This window comes from Lepisosteus platostomus, chromosome 12 (genome assembly GCF_059453375.1).
Source record: "Lepisosteus platostomus isolate fLepPlt1 chromosome 12, fLepPlt1.hap1, whole genome shotgun sequence".
Classification (NCBI taxonomy): Eukaryota; Metazoa; Chordata; class Actinopteri; order Semionotiformes; family Lepisosteidae; genus Lepisosteus; species Lepisosteus platostomus.
The window spans coordinates 3,430,182-3,444,665 of record NC_142622.1 but is presented as its reverse complement, the minus strand read 5'-3'; the positions used below and the strand labels follow the sequence as shown (position 1 = coordinate 3,444,665).

Here is a 14,484-nt window from a genome sequence, read left to right as displayed (position 1 = left end):
GGGACTCACTTCTTCGCAGTACTTGAGATCGACGGACTTGCCGTCACTGCGGACGCAATCCAGCATCCGGGTCTTCACACCACTGCCACACGCCGCTTTCTCACTGAGCTGACAAGTGCTCCAGTCTGTTAGAGAAGGCACAGCATCCGCAGAGCTGGTGTGAAGGACAGGCCACCACACACAAACGACACATGTTCCCCAGCCCTCCAAACACCGGGAAATCTGACAAACTTTTAACCAAGTAGGTAGCTGCGTCTGCATGCGTAGGCTGCAGACAAGTAAAGGTTTATTCTGAGGTTTATATGAAAAGAGAAGAAAAGAAACACAATGTTTCGGGTGTGGAGCCTTCTTCCGGTGTGCCTACTTGAATTACTTCACGCAGCTACCTACTTGAAGTACTTCAGACCACTTCTGCTGCGACCCACTATGCCTTCCGCTAAATCTTTTTCTAGATCTCTGTGTCGTTCCTTCTCCTCCTCCCCGGGTTACTTGCCCCATTCTCTCACCAAACCAGCTTTCCGTCTCTTCACAGCAATCTGTTCCAAGACCAACTTTTAACCAAGCTTGTTCTGAGCTCTGTGCCTCAAAAGGGAGCTACAGTATATGCAGGTGAAATCCAAGACATCGACTTTGCTGTTGCAAATGTCAAAAGATCCCTTCTCTGTTCGAATTCTTGTTTTTTATGGAAGTAATGTGAAAGAATATGCAGATTTTATAGAGCAGAATGATGTTCCAATATTTTTAACTTACAACAACAAAGAAGCATAATTTAGGAACAATAGTCTATATTAAGTTTTAATCACCCTTAATAAGAGATAAATGTCATCAATTTTTTTTTAAAACTTGTAAGCTAAAATAAATAATGTATGTGATTATGAGGGTATGATTTAAGCTGAGCAAATGATGAATAATGTTTTGATTAAATGTTTCCTTACTTAATACAGACCTACAGGTACTGTCAGATAAACACTATCATCAGCCACCAAATGGATTTATAAAACACTCCAGGAGGATCAGGTTGAATGATGTTTAGATTACATTTTAAAATTCAAAATGTGAAGTGTTTCAGCTGTTTCACATGTTTGATTTGTAGGAGACCAATAATCTGCAGCTGTTTTAAATGATTTGGGCCCTGTACAACAAGCTGGAAGATGGGAAGTAACTTTGACTGAGAGCCAAGAAACCACAGCGTCTCCACTGAAGAGCCTGCAGTAGCTCTGGGGGTTGTAAAGCAAAACCGTGCCAGTGCAGTTCAGATGGTTCTTGGTAAATTAAAAGCCTTGCTCGTAAAAACCTATGAACTCTCTCAGAGATGATGTACTTGGACACTGAAATATTTCATGCCTTTGGGACAGAATGGTAGGAAAGTCGAGCAGTAGCAACACTAGCAGTTGATGTACTGTACAGTACACAGCTCACACAAAAAGCCAGTGTGGTCACAGATTCCACTCAGAGAACAGATGACACCCTGCTTTTGAAAAACAATGAGATTGTTGTTACCTGTGATGTTGTATGAGTAATGGTAGCAGTTCTTGTTCAGATTGCAGGGTTCTGTTTCTGTGGAAGGTGGACACTGCCTTCCTTGTCCGGGCAGCCTAACGAGAAACGCAGATCTCTCCCGAGTGTGGTTTCCATTGCAGGGCTTCGGAAAAGGGAAATCACATTGAGACGTGTAGTTTTGTGTCTATTGTTCACCATATGACAATCAAAACAGGGTATCTGACCTGAGGAAAGGTTCTTGTCCTAGTTTTCTGCTAGGTACAACTGGCATCTAGTGGGGGCCAGTTACTTCTAGTTCAGGACATTTCAAAACCCATTAGAGAAACCAGTTTTCACTACATAATTTTTTTAAGTGACAGTTTACATTCTGCTTGTAACAATAGAAATTAACTGGTGAGCAATTTAAAGCACTTCATGCCTATACATGACATAGTATAAAACTACGAGGTTTCAAGTAATTCATAAACATATTTTATATGGTGTGAAGTTGTAGAGGGAGTCTATTATGGGCCCAGGATGTGGCAAAGTCTTCACTCCCCATAACTTACCCGTAACAAACCACATTTCTCAACAGGCCACAGGATACTTAGAGTCAGTTCTTTATCTGAGGTCACTGAGCACAGGTGATGTCAATGAAGTTCTGTGCCCAGTGCATACAGTATATGATTGTGGCAAACTACTGTGATACTTGATAGCAAGTGGTTACTAATAAAAATGGGGGGGCTTGACAGACTGCGAACTAAGAAGAAAAGCAGCCTTTTGATAAGAATAGTGAACTGAGGGGATGGTATATACATTTTTCCGTTTTCTGGGAAAAATACTTGGTAATTGGTAGGGAGGACCAATTGGTAGAGTGGTAGGATGACAACTGGTAGTCACATACAGGTAGTTAGGACATAGAAAAAGTGTTGTTAGTCCTAGAAAAGGGGAAGTTGTTGTGTTGCATTTACTGTATGACCTTCATTGCTTACTAGCAGGGGACAAGCCAGAAAGAGCCCAGCGGTGGACCAGCAGGTCCCAAGGTGTCCAAATGGGATCTGTATCCCCTTTATTTTTATTGTGTGTTTTAATTAAGAAACAGACCCATTTTCACAAAAACAATGATTTCACACTCCCACAAGTTATTACATGTTCTTAATATCATATGTATACTCCTGTGTTAGAATACTAAACTTAAAACACAACTGAAAAGACAATTATCACACAAGCTTGTTCCTGTATGCTCTTCTGTATTATTTTTCTATTGAAGTGTATGGTTGACACAGCTTCCTTCAGGCAGGTTATATACTGTGCAGTATGTCTATCCATCCTCAAGCAATTACTTGGACCAAGAGCCATTCTGACTCCTCTGGGATTTTATTTCATACCCAGAGTAATTAATTCTTTGCCAGATATATAGGCAGACTGCCACAGACTTATGCTGAATTTCCCACACTAGGGAATCAACCATTATACACCCCTTTCACATGTGCTAGCCACAGAGTGCCATTTGATTGAGCCCAAGCTTATTTTTCTCATATGAAATCATCCTTCTCTCCTGTCCTGTGCATCATATGAATAATGTACTTCACTCCTCTTCATACCTAAAATGGTGTTCAATTTTAAGGTGTTGAGAAGACAGCATGTCAACCCAAAATAGTCCATAGACTCTTTGCTTTCAAAGATGCACTGAGAATTTAAATTGTCTATTTACCCAAATTTATTGGAGTAAGAGCAGAACCTTATAAGTACCCATTCCCCACTTGTCTCCTATAGGCTTTATTTCTAGTTTGCAAACGTCTTACCAAAGGACACCTGCTCCAAGCTCCCCAGTCTGACAATACACAGTCCTCAGGACAGGGTAGCTTACTCTCCCTGGCACCCAGGGGCATCTCCTCAGGATCACAGAGGTAATCTTCAACTGGCTCTGACGGACCGTCAATTGTATTCTGCATACACCTAATGGGAAATCACGCCACAATGAAAGACAATGTTTCTTTACTCAATATTTGCTTACAATACTATATCTAAAGTACACTCTATAAATGCACAATAATTAGACCCAGAACAATGAAACACCTCACACTACAGCAGTGAAAGCACTGATACTGAGGGGAGGCTGAGCTCAGTGGTTCATCTTTGGGTCATTTCACTGGCCAGCTGTGAAGAGTGTTCGCAGAGCACAATTGCCAATTTGCAGCAGACAATCGACTGCTAGAATAGACAGGGACTAGCTGACTGGAAGAAACAAAACATCCTGTAATCTCCTGGGTGACCGTAGATGTGCCAACTCCTCCAGTTGGCACTAACTCTCCCGTAAGGCGTTGAGCATCTTCCAGCATCTCAAAGGATGAAGGCTCAGTGGGTACTGTCAGACAACATGTAAGGAAACAACATGCATATCCAAACTGGGTGAGTAGAAAGGCCAAATTCACAACATATGGCCCAAAGGTCATTCCACTCTTGGAATGGTTACCTGACTTTTCTTGTCTGAACACCTTCTCCGCAGTTTTCCTTCAGATCCACATTGCTCACTTTCCATACACTCCAGGGTTCCGCAACCCACACATACTGACTGCAGTCGCTAAGGCAGGGCACCACTTCGTATACCTGCAGGACACGGAAATAATGCATAACATACTGTAGCTCAGGAGGGTAGCTGCGTCAGGTGAGCTCACACCTGAAGAAGGCTCCACGGCCGAAACGTTGTGTTTTCTATCTTCTCTTTTCCGCATGGATGAAACCTATTACTTGTTCCTAATGCATAACATGCTTGTGCACTATGCTGGAGAGAATTTTAAAGGACAGATCGACTTCATCATTTCAATAGATAATTTTTCCATTAAGCACTTCTGTTCTTAAGTACAGTAAATGCTCATGACAGATCAGAGTTACAACAAAGATCTGCATAACATTTACCATTATGTTCACATGTACTGTACCAATATCAGTAAGTATTTCTCTCATGCAGTAAAATATACTTCAGGGTTTACTAAAATGTAAGGAAATGTACTTTATAATTTGCACCTTATAATATCACATAAGCACTTCTTGAGTATTCCATTACAAAGTGTGGCATTATTTCAGAAAGTACATTAAATTCTTACCTGGGCCTGCAGTGATTCATAAAGCATGGTGGTGTATTCATTGAAATAAAGAGACAGAAACATAAAACAGAAATGTATTAAAATAATAATTGATTAATACACATGTAAAATGAATCATTTGTGAATTCAAATGTGTTCTGATTTTCACATACAGTACAGTATATACAGTACTAACTTGATCACTTTGTGTGCACCAACAAAATCGTGTTATTTACTATTGATCGATCCTTTTAATTTGAAGAATAGGCAAATGGGATAGATAAAATAGTCTTATTTTTAAAAAGGTTTATTTCAAGTTCTGTCTTTTTTCCTGTAGTTAATGTGTTTTCTCTTATTTTGTGTTATGGTTCAAGAGGGAAGTCTCTACAGCTCTGACTTACTGATGCATGAAACAACCTAGCCTTCCTACCACTGTTTAACTGAGATTATGCACTTTAATGTGAAACAGAGAATGTACGATTTAAATCTCACTGAGACATGATTTTCATGTAGCTTTAGAGAATAGATATGAAGACTTTAATCTTTAAATATGTAGAGAAAACCTTGGATGGCCAATCAGTTTTCAGAAAAAAATATATCTTAGATGGTATTATAAAATACGTTTTGTTTCTAACATCCGCCAAAATCACTTATTGTAAATCACGTAAATTATTTCTCAGAGTGGGTAAAACTCTATATATTAGGTAAGGTTACAGGATCAAACATGGACTCCTTTTGTTAATGTGGTTATTGACCCAAAGCATTATGACCATATTTTATGAATATAAGTGGTTGACTTCTTCTTGGTAAGTAATTGTACTAAATCATTATTTCTTGACTTCCACAATTCTGAAATGGATAAGCATGGGATTTAACACTGCTGCTATCATTAATTCCATGGCTAATTCTACAAGTCCATTTTCCAAATCTGAATACCAAATAGAAGCAGTTAATTATGTCACAAGCAAACCATAGAACATTTAAAAGCTTTCCAAAGGTCACCAGTAAATGCTTATTTTTAATGAGGCACACTTTTGGTCACATCTGCACAGCTCACTACAGTGCTTATCACAGTTAAAATAATCCTTTGCTTGTCATTTTGTTGTGCATAGCCTAATGAAAACCATTGCTTCAATTTGCGATTTAACTCGAGCTTATTTAATTATTTTTGGCCTCTGCAATCTCGTCATGTCAATTTCGTCCTCGGTGGTAGCCATGGCTCTCTAATAAAAAGTGTCTGGCAAAAGGCAATGACATTGTTCAGCTCTACAACAATCTATACGCCAGATCTATACAGTATGTCTACCCACCAGCCCCTGTTAAAAACTTTCTTAATTTGAGTTTGCCAAAGGCTTGTTTACACAAAGAGATGGATACCCGCCTATGAAATTCTGACTTTCCTGATCTGTGGCAGGAAGTTTGCTTAAAGCTTTGACATCGTGCGAAACCAAGTCCCTTATTCAGTTAAGCTTCCTCTGTCTATGCAGCATCAGGTTTTGAAAGACAGAGAAACAATCAATTTGCTCGTCGGATTTAAAAATTGAAACAAGGGTTTTTTAACCTCAAACAAAAATAAAAAACCATAACATCAATAGTTGTGCTGGCAATGATGTTATGAGATAAGATGGTCCATTTACCTGATTGATGTGGTCGAGTTTGGGACAAGGCCGGCCTCCGTTGTAAGGCTTTTCACGAAGCCACTTGGATCGCACCTTGACTCCACTGCCGCAGGACTTGCTGCAGCGGGACCAGTTGGACCACTCGCTGAGCTTACAGTCCGATGGACAGGGGATAATGCAGGCCTCCTCGATGTAGCCTGGGCAGACAGGACGTTTGAGGAGACCAGGTGTTGAGAGCCCATGCAGATCAGCAGGTTTAATTTACCGCAGTCACCAGCGCAGGGTTGGCAAAAAAGGTAAAAGACAGACCAGTATGAAAGTGTTTAGTACCTGCAAACTGTATTTATTTTAGTGATTTTTTTTTCTTTTAATGAAGATCATTTTGAAGATCGCTACGCACAGTTGTTCTGCACTGTAGATAAACAGGCCAAACTACACCTAATATCGGTCAATACGACAATGTTTAATAACAGAATTCCGGTGCACATATTTTTTTTTCTGTTTTTAGGCAAAAGGTTACAGTGGTTTTTAAATAATGTAGTTTATATTTATTATTATTGTTGCTTTATTGCAGACCACTGAAAGAAACCCAACCCCCATTCAATCACACAGCGATTTACTAGAATGGTGGCCATTGGCTATGGAGAGGTCATGGCTTGAAGCAGTTGACAGACCCAAGTCCTTTCATGACTGTAATAAAGCTCAATAAACCCTCCAGCCACCTCTCACATTTAAGTGTCATTTAATTCCTTAAGAAAACTATCAAGCTTGTCTGGTACCAACAGAAACTCCTACACCCTAAGGAGAAGCAGCCGGTGCTCAAAGATTCAGAGAATGAGACAGTAAAAATTGCTTTGAATTGCTTTGAGAATTTTAAACACTATTAAAACACATTTTGCATAGCAATGATGGCACTAACACCTTTCCCCAAATATATATATACATACACATTTGGAGCACACAGCTGTTTAATGAATCATCAAACACAGAGACCCCTATAATCCATACAGTAAGCCTTCCAGACACAGAAAGAGCTTTGTAATGTCAGCAGCAATCGATGTCTCTCATTTAATCATTGCTTTAGGCAAAGCCATCTCACTCTAATAAGGCTGCAGACAAATTAAAATAAACCATTTGGCTCTCTTCTAGGTATAAATAATCCCCTTGAACCAAAAGGGGATAATGGGAAGCACATCTATTTACAAGAGAACCTTCTTGGCCTCACCTTGGAATAATTTTCTTTTACTGTCTGAAGTTATATTCTTTTGTATCTGTATTTTTGCAAGATAACGCAAGATGGTTCAGACTGAGGGCAATGCCTTGATGGTCTGTAAGCAGCCATTCAGATGCTTAAATGCTTTCAGATGCTCTGAAATCGCCCATGGGGTTGCTTTTAATACGGTATCTCAGAAACACAGCGTAAGCCACAATTCATCGTGCTTTGTGCCCATTAAGCATCAGAAATACTCTACCAGAGTTTGTTGAGAATGATGTTTGTCACAAACAGTTTTTGTCATGCCTTGTGTTTATCAGTTTTGAGATGTTTGCATGTCTTCAAACACCATGCTTGAAATTTAAAGCCCCAATAATTCCACAAAAATAGTTTGAACTGTGTTGACATGACTTTAACAGAAAATGAAGCCTCAATGGATGAAGGTGTGTACTTGATATTAGAAATGCCATCTTTGCGATTTGTTCACATTTGCATAAATCGACTTCACTCAAATCTTAGTCATGCCCTTTCCACATACTGTATATTGCAGACGTGATACTAAAACTATTTTAAAAAAATATCTTGAGAGATTCGCTGCATCCTAATAGCTGTTAAAAACAAGAGAAGAAAGTGCAATTCTTACAACTTTCTTCTTGATTGCAATTGTACATCTACAGCATCAAGTTATTTCAGCTTCACTTATGAGTTTAATGGAGATACAACAGAGAACCGTCACATGTAAAGTAATCACAGCAGGTGCTTTTTAATGCCTCAATATGACTCTAAATTTCCCATAGTCACACTGCACGTTTTCATGTCTCAACTCACCTTCTACAGCCCTAGGTATGGAAGGGACCTGCACACTAATGTTTGCTTGCCTGTTTCAATAATAATAATAATAATATTCTAAGATACACAGTACAGTAACCTAATACACATTCAGGTGACTTTAATTATTTCCCTCTAGTTTACATAATGGGAGTAACACAAAGTCCTATTTAATTAAGAAATGCAAAACTCTTGTGATTTCTGTGTCTGATCTTAAGCATTTTAGGCTAGTAAAAAATTAAATAATAAATAAAAATATGTGTGTGTGCTGGAGATATATAATAAAATAAAATGTGCAATATTCATTGATACCCCTAATGACAAATGAAAGAGTTTTGTCCTTTTTCCCTTAGAGGGAAGATTTTATCACCATTCATATTAAGATACACATATTAACTTATTTACAGTATGCTAATAAAAGCATTAGTACTATTCTATAATACATTGTACTTCTTAGTCTGATGAGAAAGACCCACAGTGTCCCTTGCCGCCACATTGCTTTTGAAAAGACTGGGCTAGAAGCTGCTAACATTGGTTTCTTGTAAGATATACAGTATATGGCTTTTTGGTAAGTAAGTATTAATAAGTTCTAGTGATGTCTTAGTGCTAGAAAGCAGACTCCTGTTTTTGCTTTGTACAAACACATTCAAAATTAGAAGCCATAGACAGCTGCCTCACCCTTACTAGTGCGCAGCAGCATGATATAGGTGACTCTGACCAGTGAGACGGACATGCAAATATATTTCACATGGAACACTTTCAAGTTGCCTCAAAGAGTCATTTAGTATAAAGCCAAATAACAAAGTTATGAGCCAAGAATGGAAGTTTTACCCTTGGATGATATAGATAAATGTGTTGGTTGCTAAGTGGCAAATAGTAATTGTTTGTTGAGAAGATTCTGCTTTCTAGCGTTCTGAAATTTCTAGTCTTAATACATACAGTATAGTGAAGAAGCAGAAAAATTGGGAATATTGAACTCAGGTCAGACCGCTGAAAGTGGCTCATCATACCTCCAGGTGTCAGTGTGCATTCCACATGGGATTGTTAAAGAAATCACTGACACCTGTAGTGAGCTGATTTCTCTTTCTGAAGAACAGAGTTGCTTTTTCTCTATATATTAAACTAAAGTTTATGTACACAGGACTTTCAATTCATGCTGCCATATGAGGGATCTCTTACAATGGATATACTGTAGGGTGCTGCTGCACATAGGGGCCTTCAGGTCAAAGTTTGAGGACCGTTAGTTTAAAGGGTAATGTTGGCACTAGTGTTGCTGTAACAATAGGTGGGGTACAAGTCCTAAATACTGTCAACATGACGTCATGCAGTGTGATTGCCACCAACCACGAGATGGCGGTGAAAATCTGGCACTGTCCCATACACCAGACCAAACTGTAACATTGCCCTTAGCAGAGAACCGGGCTTCAGACAACAGATTGTTGTGAAGCCGACATTAATAGACACACTTATCGAAGGTGGGCGGGACACGTGAAGAAGACTCTTACACAGATACAGTACCAGACGGCCTTTCCTAATATAATATACAGTACTCTGCCTTTGTCGCATGAGACACAAAACTGGGACTCATCAGGAAACACAAACCAATGCCCATATCCGAGTGCTGATACAAAAACTGCATCTTAGTTATATGGTAATAGTGTGTCAAGATGTTAACATTGAATTGATATGTGAGTAAATAGTCTCAGCTCTTAGTAATCTCTTAACTGTAAATGGCTGCATTGGCCTTCCCTGATACAGTAATTGTTTAGGCTGCTGTAGCTGTTGCTGTGTAAAAGTTATTCCTCTGATGCCCCTTGTAGGTCTGGGTCAATCGCATTTGCTTCTGAAGGCTTGAGCTGGTGAATGCTCTAGTGATTTCATGTTATAACAACCCTGCCAGCAGCATTCCCAGAAGATGCTCTGTCTCCTACTGAGCCGTGGCAATTAAAACTGGAGACTCTGTGTGTTTCCCGAATGTAAGCATCACCTTTGCACATACAAATCTGCAAACTTTTTTCAGGCATGTGTTGTTCCACTTTTTGTATTTTTATATTCAGGAGGTAATAAGTACAAAAAGGGGACTATGAGCTCTGACTTTTTCTGCAGGGATTATCACATCTTCCCGTAATGTCCCATTTTAAACAGGTGAATTTGGTGAGCTTTGCAAAATGAATAATTAGGAGTGGAAATGCTTTTCTAATGTGTTTCAGTACAGAGGATCTTCACAGGTCGTAAAACAAATAATTCACAATACAGAATCCACAAATCGATTTGAGTGTTTAGGCTTTGGAGCTGCTAGAGTCCTGGGGATTTATTTTATTTATTTTTACCTGGGAAGGTAAGGAAGGAAATTAAAGATGACTTGCCTGAGGTCGGGATACATTTTGCTTAGACACACTGACTTAAAGCTTGCCGTCTTAAGCAGAACAAAGATCATTAAAGCAGCACATGAGAGATTTAAATCCCGTCTTTATACTGAAGAGGATTAAAGGAGCAGTGCTTACCATGGCTGTTACATCGCAAGGTTTCCACGAGCCGATTATTTTGATCATAGCAAACCATGGCCTGGTAGCGATATCCTTGGCCACATTCCTTAATGTCTCCCTGGACCTTCATTCCCAAGATCCCCTCTACCTTTCCTTCCGGCAGGATGCAATCAGACCAGTTCCCCACTGGCTGGGCGTTGTACTTGTCGCAAGGGCAGTACTGGGTTTCGCTCAGGGGGTACATTTGGGTATTTTTGCACTTATCTCTTTTTTTGCTTTTCCCTGAAATAAAAATAAACAGGTGCAGAGATGAGTGTCGATCTTTACAATTGTTTATCCAACAAATCCAGATTGACATTTTCTGCCTTTTAGTCATTTTAGCTTAATTCTAAAGTGACTGACATTTTCTGAAATGCTTAACATGAAATTATATTTTATTATGCAATGGTTTTATTGATCATGTTCACTTTATGGTGTCTGAAATATTCTTGCTAGCAGGGATGTATGTGGGGCAGGAGGAAGAAGAGGTACTGTATATGTTGCATCAGGCACCTCTTCGTGTTTCTTGTCAGGTTTATTGCATTGATGTCTTACCAATATTGTGGGGGCATTTGTCAGATATTAACCATCTTTAGCACATCTGCCAATATAACAACACCACGTAAATGTGCTTACAACACCTGCAGTGCCCCCGGAACTGCTGAAGGACAGGGAAATAAGCACACCGTGTACTGTAGCAATCTGGTTTTGATGGACAGTAAACAGTGTCTCGCCAGTGCATCAAAACCTATCTATTAAGAAAATGAGAATAGTTTCAAATGACAGAAGGCCATTCAGCATTCATTATTAGGTAGTTAGTAGCTAACTGATTCAAGGATCATATCCAATCCAGCTGTTCCTTGAAGGAAGCCAGAGTATTACAATGATATAGCTAGGTAGCTTGTTCCATACTCCCACAACACTTAATGTACAACAGTGCTTCCTGTTCTCAGTGTTAAATTCACTTCTGCATAGTTCCTACTTGTGTCCCCTGGTTCCTTTCACTGTTCAATCTGTAGAAGTCCACTGGGTTGACTTTATCAATTGCTTGAATAAAGAATTTTAGCATTTACCTTTTTTAAAGTGTATAACATAGTGACTAATTGGGTTTGAAAAATGCCTTTTACCTACAGTACATTAGCAACAGTATGAAAGAACAATTGCAAGCATATTATTTGACTCTTTGATATTAATGCTACAACAGCAGAATGTCTAGCTCATTTCACACCTTTTATTTATACTGTATACTTCCTTTTGTCTGTATACAAGGTAAAAATGCTTCTTAAGAAGAACGTGGTCAATTACCAAGAAATGTTTGTAGAGAGAAAAACAACTCCTAATATGGAAACTTAGAATGAGCTTTCCTGTGTGAATTTGCTGTATAAAACTCATTGCATTTATCATCTCGGTGGAGAGGTTACTCACAGATCTGTATGAGAGGCTGCTCTCAGGTCTGCATGATTATATCCTCCCCATGCGCATGAATAAAGGACTCTGCTTGACCACACCTAACCCGAGTGAAGAGTTTTCTTCGACAATTTCTAAACTTTTTTTCTAAACTTTCTCCAATGTGCCGGGGATCACAGAAACCCATTATATAGAAATTATGATGGCAGATGTGGCTGACCTATGATTCCCCCACTGCAGAAAACACAACATCATTAGTTTCTTCTTCCATAATAATGCAACTGTAGCTCCTATGTGTTTGTTCACATACTGATTCAGTTGTGGGGGCAGTGTAGTAGTGAATGCATGTTTTTTTTTCATTGACAGCAACATTGAGTTACCACTGATTAGTTTGTTCCTGTGTCATTAATTTTACAAATCTGCCCAACGTAATTAGAAGCAAATGCAATCATGTGGGGTACATTAGCACATCATCACTGCACTCAAAAAAACACTGGTGGTGCACTCACAGTTATAGCTTGCCAGTCTACTGTAATTAGCTAGCTCTCCATTGTCAACTTGAAAGGATAAAAATGGTATTAGTGGCGTTGGAGTGAATGGTAAGTAATTTCATACTTCTAAGGCAAACCAGTAATCAAAACCAACTGCAAAATCGAACTCTAAAATACCAACAAAGAGAATTAAGATAAAAGTCAACATGTGTCCATCAGTTAAATATTTTATCGTTCCTATGCAACAGGTGTCATCCCCTGCAGCTGGTATTTCCTTCAGGGAATCAAAAAACGAATCAAATTATAAGTGCATTTTACTGAAGTAGCATTCCTTCAGAAATAAAAATAAAACTCATGTTAGACTCGCTTATAGTTTTTGGACCATCTAAATGTTATGACATTTCCGGATTCAGAAAAAATAAGTTGCCGCATAACAAAAACAGCTTTTAAAATAACACCTTCACTAGGCAACTGGAATTGCTTGTTAAAAATGAAGACAAAGGCATTATCGCTAAAGCGTTCTTCCTTACTGATGATGTCTTCAGAATCAATTAAAAGATTAATCCCGCATCTTACAATTCATAAAGCTCTGAAATGTCACACCAGGCACTGAACTTTTAATTCAGCACACACCATCCTGATCCAATGATACTGCTGTCAGACATGTTTTCTTATGAATCAGAATTTCATTTCTTAAAATGCCACAGTGCTGTTATTAAAAGAATTTACTTAAGGATTATTTTCTGGGATGTAAATTATTGTGTCAGAGAATTCTCAATAATTAATCATAATATCCTCATTTTCAGGCACAAGAGTAAGAATTGAAAGAGGTTCTTCCAGAATGCCCCAAATGTTTCATTGACAGTACCATTTACTTTTTTCTTTCCAATGAATAATCCAAGAAGTAGTTTATGGAAGTCCTTAAGACTCTTCACGAAGTGAAAAAGAAAGACTTTTTAAACAAGCAATAATAGCTGGGTGAATTTAACATAAAATACCCATGAGGATTTAAAAAAATGTGAAGAATCCCTCATTAGTTCATAGCATTTCATGCTGAATCTCAATATAAATTGTGTTATGTGAGTTTCTCTGAATAAAAAAAGATATGACATGAAAAATCACATACAAGTTCTATATATAAACACAATTCAACAGCAATATTTTGTAATTATAGTTTTAGAAAATAAGCATGCATCATTTTATCAATAACACAAATATTTACTCTAAACACATAGCATTTTAATGTTGGTAAATAACTAATTAATCTCTGTTTTGCACCTGAACTCACAGTACCACCTCTGTTAATCAATCGTCAAGCAAAGAAAGCTCATTATTAAGGGGTGCAGCTTTTCTTGATGATTCCCATTCAATAATCAATAAAGTTCTGTATGTTTTAGAATTTAAACACAAATATTGTTTTAAACATTTTTAAACTGCATGTCTTCAGCATTTCCTGCAATGCTGAGTATGTATCATATTTTTTTCTAAAATGAAAGAAAAGAAATTGTACCATATAATCCCAGTTGTTCCCCAAGTTCCCATGAAAATAAATTATGGGTTCTGAAATGAACATTAGACTCTGCTCATTAGTTCTCAGAAATGAGAAATTGGTGCCGATTTAACACCACTGTTAATTATGTAATTGTACATATTTGCCAAAGTTGATAGTCAGGTTTGCTTTTTTACTTTTACTTTTACTTTTCAGGTTGTTTATTGTTTTCCAAGTAGAGATCCTTGTGGTACTTCACTCACTACATCAGCCCAAAGTGTGTTTTATTTTATTGGTATACGAGAGAAAGTTCAAAGAGGAAAAAAAAGGTTTACAGCCAAACCGCT

At 38.3% G+C, this 14,484-nt stretch overlaps 1 protein-coding gene across 1 annotated transcript in view; it reads right to left on the bottom strand.

The window, feature by feature from the left end:
• Nucleotides 1-14,484, bottom strand: part of thsd7ab (thrombospondin, type I, domain containing 7Ab) — a 200,334-nt gene that overhangs the window by 26,939 nt on the left and 158,911 nt on the right. Inside the window, exons 16-22 of the mRNA XM_088600467.1 lie at nt 10,730-10,993; nt 6,203-6,381; nt 4,587-4,592; nt 3,956-4,089; nt 3,285-3,438; nt 1,501-1,642; nt 10-125 (exon numbers count right to left, since the gene is read on the bottom strand). Of these exons, the coding sequence (XP_088456593.1) occupies nt 10-125; nt 1,501-1,642; nt 3,285-3,438; nt 3,956-4,089; nt 4,587-4,592; nt 6,203-6,381; nt 10,730-10,993 (995 nt within the window). The remainder of the gene's footprint in view (nt 1-9; nt 126-1,500; nt 1,643-3,284; nt 3,439-3,955; nt 4,090-4,586; nt 4,593-6,202; nt 6,382-10,729; nt 10,994-14,484) is intronic.